The following is an 18,015-nucleotide window of genomic DNA, read 5'->3' on the forward strand; positions in this document are numbered from 1 at the left end:
GTCGGGCTCCTGGTCGGCCCCTCCCCGGGCCGCCGCACTGCTGATACTGACAGGGACCCACACGCAGAAAAAGGGCCGCAGCCGCAGCCACAGCCGCACTGGTCACCCCGCGGGCAGGGCAGTGTTCTCCTCTGTTGCAAGAAACCCGCCCTCCCGTGGGTGCCCTTGGGAGGCGTTGGCTAACTCCCCGCCCCTTCTCAGTGCTCACCTGACACCTGAGGCTGGGCCCTCCCTGAGGAGCTCAGAGCCCTGAGGTTTAGCCTTGCCCCCCCACACACACGCACACGCACACATGCATGCACATGCACACACGCGTGTGCACATCACACACACACACACACTAGCTAGTGAGCTCCTCCTGGGCAACCCCGTTTCCCTTGAATCCCCTTCTCTGCTCTCCGTGAGCACAGCCTCCCCCAGGCTCCTGTGTCCGTGGGCTTCTGGGAAATGGACACTCCTTTCATTTCCCGGGGCACTGGGAACAACACATAACAAAGGCAGTAGTTTTTATTTTGTTTGTTTGTGTGTTTTTTTAATATATTTTTTATTGATTAAGATATTACATCTGTGTCCTTATCCCCACGTTACCCCCTACCTTCCCCTACCTTTCAGCATTTCATATAATCCTGGTTGGTGGTGATGAACTCCTTTAGCTTTTCCTTATCTGTGAAGCTCTTTATCTGACCTTCAATTCTGAATGATAGCTTTGCTGGATAAAGTAATCTTGGTTGTAGGTTCTTGGCATTCATCACTTTGAATATTTCTTTCCACTCCCTTCTGGCCTGCAGTGCTTTTGTTTAAGTCACTTGGTAGGGACCTTCTTTTTGGAATGTTGGGAATGAATTACCTCCTGACAGCTTCTGTCCGGCTAGTTGGTGCCCTGATGTCTGCTTCCAGCCCATACACGTGGCTCACCTTTTGCCAGAATGACTTTTCCTCGTGGCCACCCTCCGAAGCGGAATTAAATTCCTCTTGTCTGTGGAATTCCTTCGGTTAGTTTTACAGCGGTTCTCAACCTGTGGGTCGTGACCCCTTTGGGGGGTCGAACGAACCTTTCACAGGGGTCGCCTAAGATCATCCTGCATATCAGATATTTACATTGCGATTCATAACAGTAGCAACATTACAGTTATGAAGTAGCAATGAAAATAATTTTATGGTTGGGTCACAACATGAACTGTATTTAAAGGGCCAGAAGGTTGAGAACCACTGGGTTACAACATTTGAGATTGCGGCCTGTAATATCCCTTTCTTTCATTTTTATTTTTTTTATTGACTTCAGAGAGGAAGGGAGAGAGAGATAGAAACACCAATGATTAGAATCATTGATCGACTCCACCTGCGCACCCTAAACTGAGGATCGAGTCCGGCAACCCGGGCATGAGCCCTGACCAGGAATCAAACCCTGACCTCCTGGTTCATAGATACAGATGCCCAACCACGGAGCCACACCGGCCGGGCTGTAATGTCCCTTTAAAATGGACTTTCTTATTTCATTTGGATTTGACAGGTGATTGACAGTTCCCATGCTTTCCTGGAGTCAGGGGGGCCTGTCTCCTGCGGGTGCGAGCTGTTCCTCCAGGACTCGGCTGTGTTCACATTCCTGTGGAAGGAAGTCTATTTCTTTGTGCCTTGGGGTCGTCACCGCCAGCTCCTATGAGATATACACGTTAGCAGCGTCTGCATTTTGAATAATTCTTTCAAGTAATCTTTCTCTCCTACTAAATGGCAAAGCAATCAGGCGTTTTAAATAGAAACCAGGTTATTTTAGGTATTCTTGACCTACTCAGCTTTCCAAAAATAATTGTGATGACTACTGTATCTTAAAGGGTACATTTGAAGTAGTTGCTTCATGTAAAACTCCAGACTTGTGCAATGTCTTTATTTTTAGAAAATTAGGGGGGAGATAATAAGAGAAGGCTGTCCAGGAGTTATCTTTTCTTGATTCACAGTAAAGTTCGCCCTGGCTGGTGGTGGGGTTCAGTAGTTGGAGTGCCAGCCTGGGCCCAAAGGATCTCAGGTTTGATTCCCAGTCAAGGGCACATACCTGAGTTGTAGGTTCTAGCCCCCCTCTCTCCCCCCCTCCCTCCTGTCCACTCTCTCTAAAAATCAATGGAAGAAATATCCTCCTGTGAGGATTTTAAAAAAAGAGTGAAGTTTGATTTTTATAAAACTCCTAGGAGAAATCATTTTTTTTCATAGTTAGAGCTGGTGTTTCTTATAACATCCTTTTTATAAGTGAAAGTAAGTCAAAGCAGAACAGCCAGAAGGTCACGTCAGGAAAAGGAGAAAGGCCACGGAGGCCGGTGCGGGGGGGAGCCCTGAGGGAGGGGTGGTTCTCCCTGCTCACCTGCTGCTCCCTCCACACAGGACCCTGGAGCTGGGGGGAGGTGTCCTTCACCAGCTCTGGGTGCTGTTGCTTCCGAGGGCCGGCGTTGGCCCACACGCGCACCCCCTGCCTGGAAGGCTGGCACTCCGCAGCCCTGGTTTGGTCGGGGCATCTTTTAGAGAAGATGGGTTTTGGACAAACCTCCTTTGGTTTCTAAAAGGCCACGTTGTTATCACTTCACTCTGCTGGCCATCCTAATACAGGCCTGAACTAGCCTGGACACGTGGCATTCTAACTTTTAAATATTCAGGTCCCCGTGCTGTTTGCAGCGGCAGGGACGGGGCTGGGCGCAGTCAGCATCCAGCGCCCAGAGCAAGTGCAGGGTGAGCTGTGGCCTGTGCTGTCCCGTCCCCGGCGGTTGGACTGCCCTGTCCACTCACTGGCCTCAGCGTGGCCTGCGAGGCCATGGACGATCGTCCCGGTTCCTCTCCACTTGCTGGAGGAGAGGCAAGCCGTCCGAGCTGGGACTCACCTGGTCTTTCCTCCTAGGACTTAACCAGTGTGACAACGAGAACTGTGGTCCCCGACATAACTCACTCAGATCAAGTGCGAGGCTTCCTGAGACGGAAGACTGCGGCCACCCCCTCAAGTGCCTGTGGGCCTAGTTTAAGTGGAGGGAGTGTGTCTCGGGCTACTCGTCCTTTTTACAATATTCTCCTGCCTTCAAATGGCCTACTGCACTCATTCCCCAACTCTTCTTAGCCCAGCGATACTGGCTCATAGCCAACCTCAGCCAAGCCCCCCACCGTGCCATCTCTTTTTCCTTTTCCTTTCATATGTTTTTTAATATTAAGAACTGGTTGCCTCACCTGTGTCTTTACTGTAGAGAATGTCTGCCTACAAAGTTAGCTTTGTCCACGTTGGATCCACGTGCAGACGGGAAGATTTGCTGAACTTGGCTTACCATAGAGCGGAGAAGAGAGAATCAACCGCTTGCGGGGCATGTATTCTAAAACTCTCGCTGGTATTCAGGTTTTCTCAGCGTTGTGGTTGCAGTGGGGCTGTACTCACTGCTGGTAGAATGACATGAACTGACCCCTTTATCTGTTGCTATTGTGAGTGTAAATACAGAAAATGCTTGTGAATAAAGGGGTTCATTGTGGCATTATGCACAAGGGGAATTGGATGGGAAACAATAGGGGGAAGCAAGTGCAGGGCATGGCCAGAAAACTGTGGCATCTCCTGATTGGACGCTGTGTATCTTTAAAAATATCTGATTGGTAACAACAGCGAAAATGCTCATGTATTATGTATTATATTCCGAGTCAAAAGCTGGATATCAAGCTGTAAAGACTAAATTCCAACCACATAGACCAAATCTATGCAAACATTTGAAAGAACCATACCAACAGTTATTATCGGGTTTTCCCCTCGGTGGTAGGAGTATGATGGTTTACATTTCTACTTTAGTTGGCTTCTAAATGTTCTTTGGTGAATAGTCCTTCATAAGCAAAAGACATTTATGTTTAAGAGTGATTCCGTCCTCACCGAATCTGACCTTTGCTGCTCTGAGGCAAGCAGCAGGCTCTCCGCTGGCTTCCGGGGCTGGAGTTGGCTCACGTGCTTCACAAATTTGTTAAATGAATAACGGACCCATTGTACACGTGCTCGGCTAACTGCCCTGTCAGTGCCAGGAGAGCGTCATGGGGTTCTACATGTAAAATGTGGGCTGCAATATGGTTGTTGCCCCAGCATCTGGGTCGTAGGCTTTGTTGACATTAACCAGTGAGTAGCTCCTGTTGCTCACTTTAATTTGGCTGCGATTGGACAGCTTGCCTTTTGTAAAACTTTCATGTACCTTTGCAGACTTTTTAATCAATAGCCTCATTGATGATCAAAGACTTAATAAATATAACCAAACACCCCTGCTGGCGGTGCTAGTGATCTTTAACAGTGTAGCCTCTGCTGCAGACACTTCTCCTGATGTTTAAAATGTCACCGTAGCTACCACTCACTAGCCGGCTAGGGGCTGGGCTTTGCAGTAGATATTGGGTCTACCAATTCATTTCACCTCCCACAATCCTTTGAGGGCGGTATTAACATGCCCATTTCACGGAGGAGGCAGCAGCCTCCAGGACAGAATAATCTGTCCCAGGCTACACAGCTAGTGAGGGGGGATCTGGGTCTGGACCCCAAGGCCACTGGACGCATGAGGGGGTTCTTTCCGCCACCCATGCTGCTTTGCTGTGCTCACCTCTTAGCAGTGTTATTCAAATTTGCATTATGCAAATCAAGTCAAATCTTTAAGAAATGCATAACTATATGACTGGGAATGAGGGCTCTTTTCTCAAGGTCTGATTTGATTGGCAAAGTATCCCAAGTACAGTAGATCCTATTCAGCACATAATTGTGTGAAAGACTATGTTATGATCCCTTCACAAATCTTATTAGATAGAGACAACTAGCAAATTTGCAGTGAGTTAAAGAATCATGAACTTAGTTCTTTATCCTGGTTAACCACAATTACAGCACCGTTTTCCCCTCTCTCCCGTCGACTGTGCTTTCTCCTTTTCTCTCGCCTTACCCATCAGTTATTAGGGAAAGTCACTTCTGCTTTCTGTTGCGCAGAGCACACCACAGTCCCTTCTGTTTTCTCACTCCCCAATTTAGGTAGGAATGCTTTAGTGATTTATAGAAAAGGGTTAGTAGGTATAGTCACTTTTTCAGAGACCAAGAAAGATTGTTTTTGAACTTTATGAAAATGTTCACGTGTATATAAAAGTAGAAAGAAAAATACCTCTTTCCTTTTACACCACTGCATAGTACTCCACTGTGGGGATGAGCCATGGTTGATGCCAGTCCCTATTGGCAGTCCTTTGTTTTACAAATAATTTATTTTTTTTAATTTTATTGATTTTTTACAGAGAGGAAGGGAGAGAGATAGTCAGAAACATCGATGAGAGAGAAACATCGACCAGCTGCCTCCTGTACATCTCCTACTGGGGATGTGCCCACAACCCAGGTACATGCCCTTGACTGGAATCGAACCTGGGACCTTTCAGTCTGCAGGCCAATGCTCTATCCACTGAGCCAAACCGGTTTTGGCATGTTTTACAAATAATTTAAAAATAATTGTACATATGCCATGTTGTATTATTCCAGCACATCGTTAGGGCAGATTCCTGGAAGTAGGGTTACTGGATCAAAGGTAGAATTAGAAGCATCTGCAGTTTCCCTGGGTATTGGTGACAGGAATCATGCCCAGCACTTAATCAGTTATCTACTTTGTCTTACAATTTAGCAAAAGCAGGTAGCCTTCTCCAATTCCAAATATAGACATATTTTAAATTTTTAAAAAGGTAATTGGGAATTCTAGGTCCACACTGGTCAGATATGCTAAAGCTAAACTGTGGATTTCACATGTAATCACGCACATAGTCATGCTTTGCATAATTGAATTTATTTTTAGGCCTAGTGGGAAGTTTTACTTAACAAATGTTGCACATTGAGTTGTTAATATCAGTCTTGATCTTAGATTATAACTTAATATCAATGTCACAATAGGCATTGGTGGATTTGACCAGCTACACTCGAATTTCCATACTTGCATCAACTGTCGTTTTGAAAATATATTCTCATGGATAGTACTTTTTGAAGTCTGGTTCCCCCAGTCGACCACTTAGAAAGATGAGAAACATGTTCCTTTCAGGCTTGCGTGCACACATTTTAGACCTGACATTCGGAATACCTCACAGCCAGAGTCCCGTCAGCACCCTGTGGATGGTGTACAGGAGTTTCACTCCAGGTAGAGTGTGGGGACCTTCTGTTGCATGTATGCCAAGTCACTGCTGGCCCCGGCGCCACACCTGTGCCGGGGTCTCCAGCTCCCCGTTCTCCTCACCTCCCCCTCCCCCCACTGGGCCTGTCCACTTCCGCCTCGGACTCCTCTTCTTTCACTTCCTGTGGGTTGGCGAGTCAGAGAGAACCCACCAGGGTGTTGCTTTTCAGAGCCCGTTCTCACATGAGTTAGGATCATAGGTCTCAGAGCAGGAGGGGACGCCCTTGGAGCACTTGCAGACTAAAGCCTCTACTTTATGGGTTAGGAAAATGGGCCCCGGGGGTCTTGCCTGTGGTCACACTGCCCTTCGGGTGTGCTAGGCCCACTGGGCCCAGAGGCACAAAACGAGGGAGTGACTCAGATGTGGCAACATAATGCCTTTCCTTTGAAGCGGGGATTTTGTTATCGGAATTTAATGCAGCCGGGTCCACAAATACATGTCGAATACCTCCTGGGTGGGGTGTCGTCACAGGTGCCACTTCCAGGAGCCTTCAGTCTCGACAGCCAGGCCAAGACACAGGGGATGACCACGTGGGCGTTTATCTCTTCTCCCCCATTCAGTCATTTACTCAGTCACTTATGTGCATCAGTGTGGACTTGTGGCATTTATTTTAAACTTGGGGCTACAATCCAATGCAGCTTGATTTATCTCGTTGCTCAGATTGTTCCAGCTTTGGCCGTCGGGAGCTTTCTGTTGGCTCCCGCCTCCCTTTGACTCACCGTCCCGTCATCAATACAGAGTTTTGGGGTTTTGTTAGCACTTCCTTACTCTCTGACACTATGAGATGCTCCAGGCTCATGTGGTATGTTCCTGCCCTTGCCCTAGATGTAGTACTTCCCCAGGGGGGCCTGTTCCTTTCACTGTAGAATGATATTAGAAACCAAGGTTTGGGCACTGGGTGTCCCTGCTTTAGGCTCTCAGCAGACAGAGCTGGGAAATCCATGTGTTTACACCAGCCTGTGTACACACACGTGTCTACGATTTTGTATCTGTCCAGCTAGACGTGGCTTCATCCAACGTCTCCTCCTCGGCCATCACCACCTGTTCCTTCCAGCCTGCCCCTTCTGGTCTTTACCACCCTCCCGACAGCGAGAAGCCTGGCTCCGCCCATCCTCCGTGCATTCGCTCAGCTGTTCAACCTAGTATTTATGTATAGTGGTTTCAGAATTGTGTCCCCATGGGAAGCAACTTTACTAAGTAGAATACAGGGCTCCGTGCAGTTCCTTCTGTAATCTTACCTCCTCCCCTCGCTTCCAGAATCACTTGTCAGCACCTTTCCTCTCCACTCCCATCCAGGAGGCTAGAGCATATCTGTGTAGTAAGTTAGATTCTTTTGTCACAATCTGCATCCCATCCTGAGGTTCCCCCATCTCCTAATTGACTTTATTTGCATCCTTTCAAGTTCACTCTAGGCTTTCACAAATGCATGGTGTCACTTCCCACCACCACAGTAGTGTTCAGAAGAGTTTGACCACCCTAAAAAGTCTCCGATGCTTTGCCTGGCCAACCCCTCTCCTCACTGCCACCACCGCTAAACTCTAGCAACCTCTGATCTGGTCTTGGTCCCTATAGTTTTGCCTTTTATAGGCTGTCATGGGAGGCTACAGTAGGTAGCCTTTCAGACTGGCTCTTTTCACTTAGCAACATAGAAATAGGGCTCATCCGTGTTGCCTAATGGATTGGTTCATTGGCCTTTTTGCTGAGTCACATTCCACTGTATGGACGTACCAGAGTTTGTTTATCCACTCACCAGCGGAAGGATATCTTAGTTGCTTCCGGTTGTTGACAGTTATGGATAAAGCTGCTATAAATATTAAATGCAGGTTTCTATAGACGTAAGTTTTCCAATCATTGGGAAAATACCTCGTGTCACTCAATTGCTGGGTTGTATGGTCAGACTATGTATAGCAGCTGCCAAACTGTCTTCCAGGGTGACTACGCTTTCGCATCCCACCAGCAAGGCATGAATTCCTGTGGCTGAGTCCTGCCCAGCAGTTGGTGTTTTGTCTCCTTTCTGGAGGTTAGCCATCCTAATAGGTGTACAGAGATAGCTCATTACTGTTTTAATTTGCATTTCCCTGGTGACAAGAGATGCTGAGCGTCTTTTCATATGCTTATTTGCCATCTGTGCATCTTTGGTGAGGGGTCTGTTCGGATCTTTTGCCTTTTTTTTTTAATGTGCTGTTTGTTTGCTTACTGTTGAGTTTTTAGATGTGTTTTTTGTTAATATTCTGTGTTCAAATCCTTTATCAGCCATGTGATTTGCAGATATTTTCTCCCAGGCTATGACTTCTCTTTTTATCCTCTTCACAATGTCTTTCGCAGAGCGAAAATTTTTATAATGTTAATGAAGTCCAAGCTATTAATTTTTTCTTTATGGATTGGCCTTGTGATGTTGTATCTAAAAAAAAAAAAAAGTCATCTCCAAACCCAGGTCCCATTTCTCCCATGTTTTCATCTAGAAGTTTTATCACTTTGCATTTGACACTTAGATATGTGGTCCATTGTGCGTGAGTTTCTGAATGAGGTGTGAGGGTGGTGTCGAGGTTCTGTGTTCCAGCACCACTTGCTAAAAATCCCCATGAGTGAGTTGCCTTTGCACCTTTGTTCATTTTTGCTGACATTGATAAACACCGATGCCTTTCTACGGATCTTAAAGAGGGACCTTGACAAGGGGCACGTTCTGATTTCCTTTTCTGCTTGTCTTACAGCAAGACCCCTGGTGCAGACCTTGCCTTTAAGAACCACCGTCAACAACGGCACCGTGTTACCAAAGAAACCTAGTGGCTCTCTGCCGTCCCCCTCCGGGACCAGGAAAGAAACTGCTGTGCCGGCAATAACCAAAAGGTAGGCACAAAGTGACTTAAAGGACGCCTAAAAGAAATCCATCTCAGATGTTTAAGTACATATTAAAAACATATTCCTGCCCTAACTGGTTTGGCTCAGTGGATAGAGCGTGGGCCTGCGGCCTAAAGGTTCAATTCCAGACAAGGGCGGGCTCGATCCCCAGTAGGGGGCATGCAGGAGGCAGCTAATCAGTGATTCTCATCATTGATGTTTCTCTATCTCTCTCTCCCTCTCCCGTCCTCTCTGAAATCAATAAAAATATATTTTTTAAAAAAAGGCTATCTTTAAAAAAATGTATTTCTGTTCTTATATGACACTTTACAATTTCTCCTCTAATTAAAGCTTGTAAAAGTATAATATTGGTGTGTTGCCATAACAGAAACCATATAGATTTATTATTCTGCTTTTTAAAATTTAATCATATTTTTTGCTATTTATTTACTTTTTCAATTACAGTTGACATTCTATATTATTTTTTTAAATATATTTTATTGATTTTTTCTACAGAGAGGAAGGGAGAGAGATAGAGAGTTAGAAACATCGATGAGAGAGAAACATCGATCAGCTGCCTCCTGCACATCTCCCACTGGGGATGTGCCCGCAGCCGAGGCACATGCCCTTGACCGGAATCGAACCTGGGACCCTTCAGTCCGCAAGCCGACGCTCTATCCACTGAGCCAAACCGGTTTCGGCTATATTATTTTATATTAGTTCCAGGTGTACAGCATAGCAGTTAGGCATTTATACCATTTACAAAATGTTCCCCTGGTAAGTCCAATATCCAGCTGGTTCCATACATAATTATTACAGTGTTATTGACTCTATTTCCTGTGCCGTATTTCACGTCCCTGTAAAATTTAATCATAGTACCTTTGAAAAACCCATTACCTAAACTACACTGTACCGCCTTGTATTTTTTTTACTTACAATTCTCTTTTGAAGAAAAATGGGGGTATAACCCAGGTAAAAAAGAAAATGCTGTTCCCAGGCCTATACTTGGCACATGGCAAAATTTAGGTTACCACAACCTTCATGTTGCAGTCCACCTTTAGTCTTCTGCATGTAGATATTCAATTTTCCACGTACCATTTGTTGAAAAGACTGTCCTTTCCCCGTTGTGTAGTCCTGGCATCTTTGCCAAAAGTCATTTGGCCATATGCACAATGGTTTATTTCTGAGCTCTCTGTTCTATTCCATTGGTCTGTATTGTCTGTCTTTATGCCAATAAAGACACCACAGCAGTTTGATTACTGTTATTTTGCATTATGTTTTGAAATCAGGAAGTGTGAGGCCTCTAACTTTGTTTCTTTTCAAGTTTATTTTGGTTATTTGGGGTCCCCTGAGATTTCTTATGAATTTTACAATTTTTTTCTGTTTTTACCAAAAAAAAATGCCATTGAGATTTTGATAGGGATTATACTGACTCTGTAGATTACTTTGGGTAGGATAGTATCTTAACAGTAGTAAAGAGTTCCAATCCATGAATATGGGATGTGCTTCCATTTATCATTTTTCAATTTTTTTAGCAATTTTTTGTCATTTTCTTTATTTTTAATTGAATTTATTAGGGTGATATTGGTTAATAAAATTATATAGCTTTCAGGTGTATAATTCCATAATTCATCATCTGTATATTGAGTTGTGTGTCCACCACTCCAAGTCAAGTCTCCTTCCATCACCATTTATCCCCCCTTTACAACCTCTTCTGTCTCTTCCCATGAAGTTTTTTTGTACAAGTCTTTCACCTCCTTGGTTAAATTTTTCTTAAGTATTTTATTCTTTTTGATGCTATAGCAAATATGGTTGTTTTCTTAATTTCCTTTTTGGATTAGCTGTTGTTAATGTATAGACATGCAACTGATTTTTGTGTGTTGATTTTTCTATCTGTAACTTTGCTGAAATTGTTTATTAGTTTTAAATTTTTTGTGTGTGGAATCTTTAGTGTTTTTTACATGTAAGATAATGTTCTCTGTAAACAGGTAACTTTATTTCTTCCTTTCTAATTTAAATGCTTTTTATTTGTTTTTCTTGTCTAATCGCACTGGGAGGACCTCCAGTGCTATGTTGAGTAGCAGTGGGGACAGTGGGTATCCTTGCTTTGTCCTGTTCTCAGAAGAAAAGCCTTTAGTCTTTCACCACTGAATGTGACGTGAGCTGTGGGCTGCTCATGGATTGCTTTTACTATGTTACGGTATTTTCCTTCTATTCTAGCTTGTTGAGTATTTTTAATATGAAAGGATGTTGAATTTTGTCAGGTACTTTTTCTGCATCAAGACAAACATTTGTTATTTGTCCTTCATTCTGTTAATGTTGTGTATTACATTGGTTGCTTTTCATATGCCAATCCCTGCTTTCCAAATGTGAATCCCACTTGGTCATGGTATATATAATTATTTTAATGTACTGTTCAATTCAGTTTGGTCTTATTTTGTTGAGGATTTTTGCATCAATGTTCATCAGGAATATCGGTCTGTGTAGTTTTTCTTGTTGTGTCTTTGATTTGGTATCAGAATAATGCTGCCCTCATAGAATGAAATTGGAAGTGTGTCCCTCCCACCCCCTCAGTTCTTTGGAAGAGTTTGAAGAGGATTGGTATTAATTCCTCTTTAAATATTTGGTAGAATTCTCTAGTGAGGCCATCTGGCCCTGGGCTTTTGTTTGTTGGGAGAGTTTTGATTACTGCTTCAATGTCCATCCAATCATAGATGTGTTCAGAATTTTTATTTGCTTCTGATTCAGTCTTGGTTGGTTGTATGTATTGAAGAATTTATCCATTTCCTCTAGGTTATCAGTTTGTTGGCATATATTTGTTCATAGTAGTCTCTTACAATCTTTTTTCTGTGACAACTTTTATTTCTGATTTTACTTGTGTCTTCTCTTCCTTAGTCAAGCTGAGGATTTGTCAAGTTTGTTGAACTTTTAAAAAAAATTCTTGATTTCACTGATCTTTTTTTTGTTTTTCTTCTCTATTTTATTTATCTCTGCTGTACTCTTTATTATCTCCTTACTTTTGCTAACTTTTGTGTTTTTCTGTTCCTAGTTGCTTGTGGTTAAAAATTAGGTTGTTGATTTGAGATCCTTTTTCTTTTTAGTGTATGTGTTTATGGCTATAGATTTCCCTCTTAATACTGCTTTTTCGCATCCCATAAGTTTTAGTATGTTTTGTTTTTATTTCTATTTGTCGGCAGATATTTTCTAAATTCTATACTAATGTCTTCTTTGACCCATTGGTTCTTTAGGAGTGAGTTGTTTAATTTTTAGATTGACTTTTTTAAGGAGCAAATAGTTAATGGGGGAGAAAATGAGATTCCCTTTTTTCTTGAAGAAAATATAATTTTATAATTTATGCCTCTTTTAGATACTTGGAACTTAAAGGACATTCTTTTCAGAGCTTAAAAAATAAAAGTAAAGTTATTATCTAGCTGCGAATTAGAAATACACAGTTTCCTGAGATGGAGTGTCCCAGACTCTTGGTTTCTGTATAGAGTAGGGATCCACTTACGTCTTTTCTCTGGCTTTTGTGGGCTTCTGTGGATGTGAGTTCCCATCATTTGGAAGTTGGAAGCCCAAACAGTAGCATCTGATGGTTACTCCCTGTTTGTAAAGTTCCACTAGTCTCTCATTAGGAGAGAATTTTGAAAACAAAGATGAAGAAAAAACAAAGACAGACATTGTATATATTAGGATTTAAAACAACTTCCAAGCACTTCAAATGTGTTTACAACCGTGTAGAAACGGTCCTGTCATCGGAGTTCCAGATTCGCCGCGCTGGAGCATCTGTGGTGTGCGGATGGGCTGTTTGTTTTCTTTCCTGGGGGCTCAGCCCAGTGCTGAAGAACAAAATCCCCTGGAAATTTTCCAGGGCCCAGTGGTTGTGCTTTGTGTTGTCAATTAAGACTTGGAAGGGGGCTGGTCTTGGCCTCCTTGGGAAAAGCTTTGTTTCCAGTAGTCAAAGGAAAAAAGGCAGAAAATCCGGGAAGATGTTGTAGGTCATACCTTGCTCAGTGGGGGTGCTGCAGCTGACAATAGACGAACACTTCCACGGGTTCAGCACAGATCAGCACTCGTTCTTCCCACTCCTACGTGGGGCTTTACAGCGGGCGGCGCTGTGAGAGGGGAGATGGAGAGAACAAAGCGGGTGCAGAAGGAGAGCATAATTTTACAATCACTCTGCTCGGGGTGGAAGGCAGGACGGTCAACCCGCTTGCTTCCAGACAGACAGCTGGCGGTCCTCAGGAAAGGGAGTCGCACTTGTTAGAGATGCTCCTTTTATAGATGCACCACAGCCAGATACGGACCGTGCACGACTTAAATAGACAAACAAAATCTGCTTTCGTTGGTTTTTAAATGTTTATTTCTAATATTTTGTTATTGAGGAGCATCGAAATGTAGGCGTGAAATTCATGCTCTGGGTCTGTTCTCGGCAGCAGAATAGAGATGGAAATATTCTCCTGTGAGCAGAGGAAGACCACTCGGCTCCTACCCTTTAGCAGGCGGGATCCCCTCTCCTCTCTGGGCGCAGGGAGTCGGCCGCATGTGGCAGAAAAACCCCCACACACTTCTTGTGATCTGTCGATTCTCCAAGAACACCGGCCTTCTTTTTGTTGTTGTTGATCCTCACCAGAGGATATTTGTGCTTTGACTTTTTTAGAGAAAGTGGAAGGGAGAGGGAGAGACAGAGAGAGAAGCATCGATGTGAGACATCATCGATTGATTGCCTCCCGCATGCAACCCAACCAGTGTCAGGGATCGAGCCTGCAACCGAGGTGCGTGCCCTTGTCCGGGAACACCAGCCTTCTTTTTGTTGTTATTGATCCTCACCAGAGGATATTTGTGCTTTGACTTTTTTAGAGAAAGTGGAAGGGAGAGGGAGAGACAGAGAGAGAAGCATCGATGTGAGACATCATCGATTGATTGCCTCCCGCATGCAACCCAACCAGTGTCAGGGATCGAGCCTGCAACCGAGGTGCGTGCCCTTGTCCGGAATCAAACCCAGGGTCTTCCAGTCTACAAGGCGAAGCTCTATCCACTGAGTCAAACCAGCTAGGGCAAGACCACCAGCCTTCTTAGGAAATCACTTGATTTTTGCCAAAAAATTATGTCTTTAGACAGTGAGAGATAAGAGCTGTTTTTAATCATTGAAGCAGTGACCTCGGTCTGTCAGATTTAGCTCAGGCTTTGATTTTTTGTTTTTTGGGTTTTTTTCTTGGCATTTCTTTCCTTTTTTCTTTTTTTAATATGTTTTTATTGATTCGAGCCCATAAGCCAAGCACATGCCCTTGACCGGAATCAAACCCAGGACCCTTCTGTCTGCAGTCTGACGCTTTGTCCACTGAGCCAAACCGGCTAGGGCAGTGGTCGGCAAACTGTGGCTCGCTAGCCACATGCGGCTCTTTGGCCCCTTGAGTGTGGCTCTTCCACAAAATACCACATGCAGGCGCACACGCACAGTGCGATTGAAACTTCGTGGCCCATGCACAGAAGTCGGTATTTTGTGGAAGAGCCACACTCAAGGGGCCAAAGAGCCGCATGTGGCTCACAAGCCGCAGTTTGCCAACCACAGGGCTAGGGCATCGCTCAGACTTTTTAGGACAAAAGCCACGTTGTGGCCCCACGTTGACTCCCCAGTGCTCTGCGTGGCGCCCAAGATAAGGTTGGTGCCCAGTAAGGGTTTGCTGAGTGGATAATTGTTTTAATCCAGAGTTAGTGCTGCGGCTGCCGTGACACCATCTGGGAACCCTGGTCTTGCATAATAGCTACCTGGCAGGTTTCTGGTTTTTCTACTGTAAAAAATGTGGGGTCATTTGGCAAAAGTTTGTAAAACCAGTTCTCAGTTCCAAGTCACATACAAAAGAAAGACATAATGATAGTTTATATGCTTAGAGTTATCTGATCATAAAAAAAAGACTGCCACTTTTTTTCTGGTGACCGATTTCCCTGGCAAAAATTTCATGAGGTTGGCAAAAAACATCGAATGCATATGTAAGTGTGAAGTCTGGAGTGCTGTGATCTTTTCAGAACTTAGGTGTTTTATTTGAAAAGGTAGCAAAGACCAGAAGGAACAAGAAAAAGGGGTGGCATCTGTGTACCTCTGCCCCGGAAAGCCTCTAAAAAGACGCCTGTGTCGCCAGCCAGCCTTCCTGCGACCCTCAGAATAAAGGGCACTCTTCCGTCCAGAAGGAATACCCCGCTGGTTACTATGGAGGTGCCTCCCACTGCGGATACAGTATTACTCCCTCTGCCGCCCTGGTTTCTGCCAGTGTCTTGTCTTCCGGCTCATTTTCTGTCCTTCACTCTGGGCCCCAGTAAATCCTTGCATGCATAAGAGCTCTGGCTCTCAAAAGGAAATGTCTTGTTTCTTCTATGCATCCAACAATGGTAGGTTAAAAAAATAAAAGCTTTACATTTTAATGCAAATGTGTGAAGGACCAGTATGCAGAAAGAGTTGTGATGGATTATACCCACGTCTGTATATGCAAACGGCGTGTTTTTCCACCCAGCACGTGGTGTGAGTTCTGTAACTTCGGCAGCTCACTGAGCTATTTCTCCAGCCCTGATGATGGCGCTCGCGTTTCTTCCGCTTTGTTTCTGCGCCTTACACGTAGATGGAACGGGTCTGAGTCTCCCCAGTGCAGGCAAACTGAGTAGGTACCACCCAAGGGAGGGCCACCTACTGTACTTGGTAACCCTGGCTGCCTCCCCAGTAACCTCCGCTCCTTTTTTAAAATGTGGATAGATAGATAGATAGATAGATAGATAGATAGATAGATAGATAGATAGATAGATAGACTTCAGAGAGAGATAGAAAATAGATAGATAGATAGATAGATAGATAGATAGATAGATAGATAGATAGATAGATTGATTTCAGAGAGCGATAGAAACATCAGTGATGAGCGAGAATCATTGATTGGCTGCCTCCTTCACACCCCTACTGGGGATCCAGCCGGTAACCCAGGCATGTGCCTTGACTGGGAATTGAACCTTGACCTCCTGGTTTATCGGCCACACTCAACCATGAGGCACACCGGCCAGGCTCAGCTCCCTGTTAGACAGTAGCTTAGAGATCTTAGTGCCTCCCGTTCATCAGGTCTCAGACCTGTGCCTCAGCAGGTCCTCAGAGGTCCTGAGCGAGGGCTCTCATGGACTGCAGGGCGTCACGAGGGGGCTCGAGGGAGAGAGCAGGGGGTGAAGGACCCGCAGCGGGTGGCTCTGTCCCCAAATCTGTTCCCTCGCCTGTGAAATGGGCGGTGATGCTTCTGCAGGGGCTTTGTGAGGTTGGAATTAGGTGACAGGTAAAAGGCAGGGTCCTTAATATACGTCACCTGTTGCTGCTGCGCTGGTTTCCATCATTACTGTTCCCTGTTAACGCTTCCAGCCACCAGGTTGAGTGTTAATGACCAGAAAATGGGGCTTTTGGCTCTTGACGGGCGTGTTTATCCAAGCCGTTATTTATTTATTTTCCCCAGCACCTTCTGTGTTCAGAGGCCCTTCACAGACCGTTTGAGCTGGGAGGGAACTTAGGGGCCACTTTCTCCACTTTGCAAATCAAGACAGTCCATCCGTGAAAGGGACCAAGGGCAGGGGTGGGAAGCTCAGGTTTGCCCAACGAGCATCTGTTCTCCAGGCGTTTTTCAGAGCATTTCATCCCATTGAGAGTTTGAATTTTTTATTTGACTGTTTTGGGTGAGGAAGCTGAGCCTAGAGTTTCAGGACCGTGTCCAAGGCCAAGGTCCCGGGCTTCATCAGCACTGCCCCAGGGGCTTGCAGGAAGCCGACCTGGTCCCCGCCCCCGAGAGACGCAGTCGGTACAACAGTGACAGCCAGCAACAAGCAGGGCACTCTGCCGCCAAGCTGACCGACTGCCCACCGTGCTGCAGGCCCCTTCCTTAGTTTTTATTGAATTTATTGAGGGACTTTGGTTAACACAGTTATATAGGTTTCAGGTGCACAATTCTATAATAATTGTCTGTATATTATACCATGTGCTCACCACCCCAAGTGAAGTCCTGTCCCATCTCCATCCCTCCCCTCCCCCTCGTTAAATTGCTGTGAACTTGCCGTGAACTCCCACAAGGACCCCGCGGAGGCTGCCTCCCTGCCTCCGGGTGCCCAGGAGCCTCCTACGGGATGACTGGCCCAGAATGACCCCTGACGTCGCGTCAGCCTGTGCTTTTCCTCAGTGAGAGATCTTGAACTTTAAGCACAAAGGTTTCTATCATTTTAAGATGTCAATCCCCACATTTCAGAAATGTCATGCTCTCCTAAGATCTGTAATTTCCTTGTCCCCAAATTGCACATTCCAAAAATTCCCGTTGGCTGGGGCCCGCCCGCCCCTGCTGATAGCTGGGAGGTGCAGGGCTGCGCCCTCAGAGCCTCCTCCGCCGCCAGCGGGCGTGCAGGGAGCTCATTTTAGTTCTGTTTGCTCACGTAGAGAGGGAGTGGTTTCTCAAATGCTGGCACACCGTGCGGTTTTTAAAAACATGCTAAGAGGAAGGATGGAAGTCACGAAGGGAGGAGGACTGCACGGTGCCCGGAGGGGGGAGGGACAGAGCGGAGCCGGAGCGCACCTGTGCAGGCGGGGCTTGCAGCACTGGGGGTGTAATTATGGGGGCTCAGGCCAGGGGACTGCCTGGCAGTCTCCCGCCCTCCCCTGGAGCCGTGCAGCCGGAGCCTCGCAGACAGACTTCTCTGTCACCTCTCCTCCCTCCCGCAGCGCCAGCCCCTAACCAGTCCTGCCGCATTTTCTCTGCTTGGGCCTCGCTCTCCTGGCTCCTGCCTTCCCTGCCCCTCGGGGTTTCTCTGCGCCTCAGGCTCCTGAGCAGTTTCTCGGCCCACAACCGACAGCTTTCTCTGACCTGGATTCCTCTCAGCTCCTTCCTCACGCATGGTTTCCTCCCCGGCTGTGGTTCGGTGCCGCCCTGAGCGCCATGTGGTCACAGGCTGGCATTAGGACGCCCACCCCCACAGGCTCCTCCACAGGCGCCAGACCCGACTCCC

At 45.8% G+C, this 18,015-nt stretch overlaps 1 protein-coding gene across 1 annotated transcript in view; it reads left to right on the forward strand.

The window, feature by feature from the left end:
- The window catches only part of EML1 (echinoderm microtubule associated protein like 1), a 63,055-nt gene that overhangs the window by 234 nt on the left and 44,806 nt on the right, over positions 1-18,015 (forward strand). Inside the window, exons 2-4 of the mRNA XM_006766605.2 lie at positions 2,823-2,849; positions 6,091-6,112; positions 8,880-9,015. Coding sequence (XP_006766668.1) covers positions 2,823-2,849; positions 6,091-6,112; positions 8,880-9,015 — 185 coding nt within the window. The remainder of the gene's footprint in view (positions 1-2,822; positions 2,850-6,090; positions 6,113-8,879; positions 9,016-18,015) is intronic.

The sequence above is a fragment of the Myotis davidii genome, unplaced genomic scaffold, assembly GCF_000327345.1.
Source record: "Myotis davidii unplaced genomic scaffold, ASM32734v1 scaffold60, whole genome shotgun sequence".
Lineage (NCBI taxonomy): Eukaryota > Metazoa > Chordata > Mammalia > Chiroptera > Vespertilionidae > Myotis > Myotis davidii.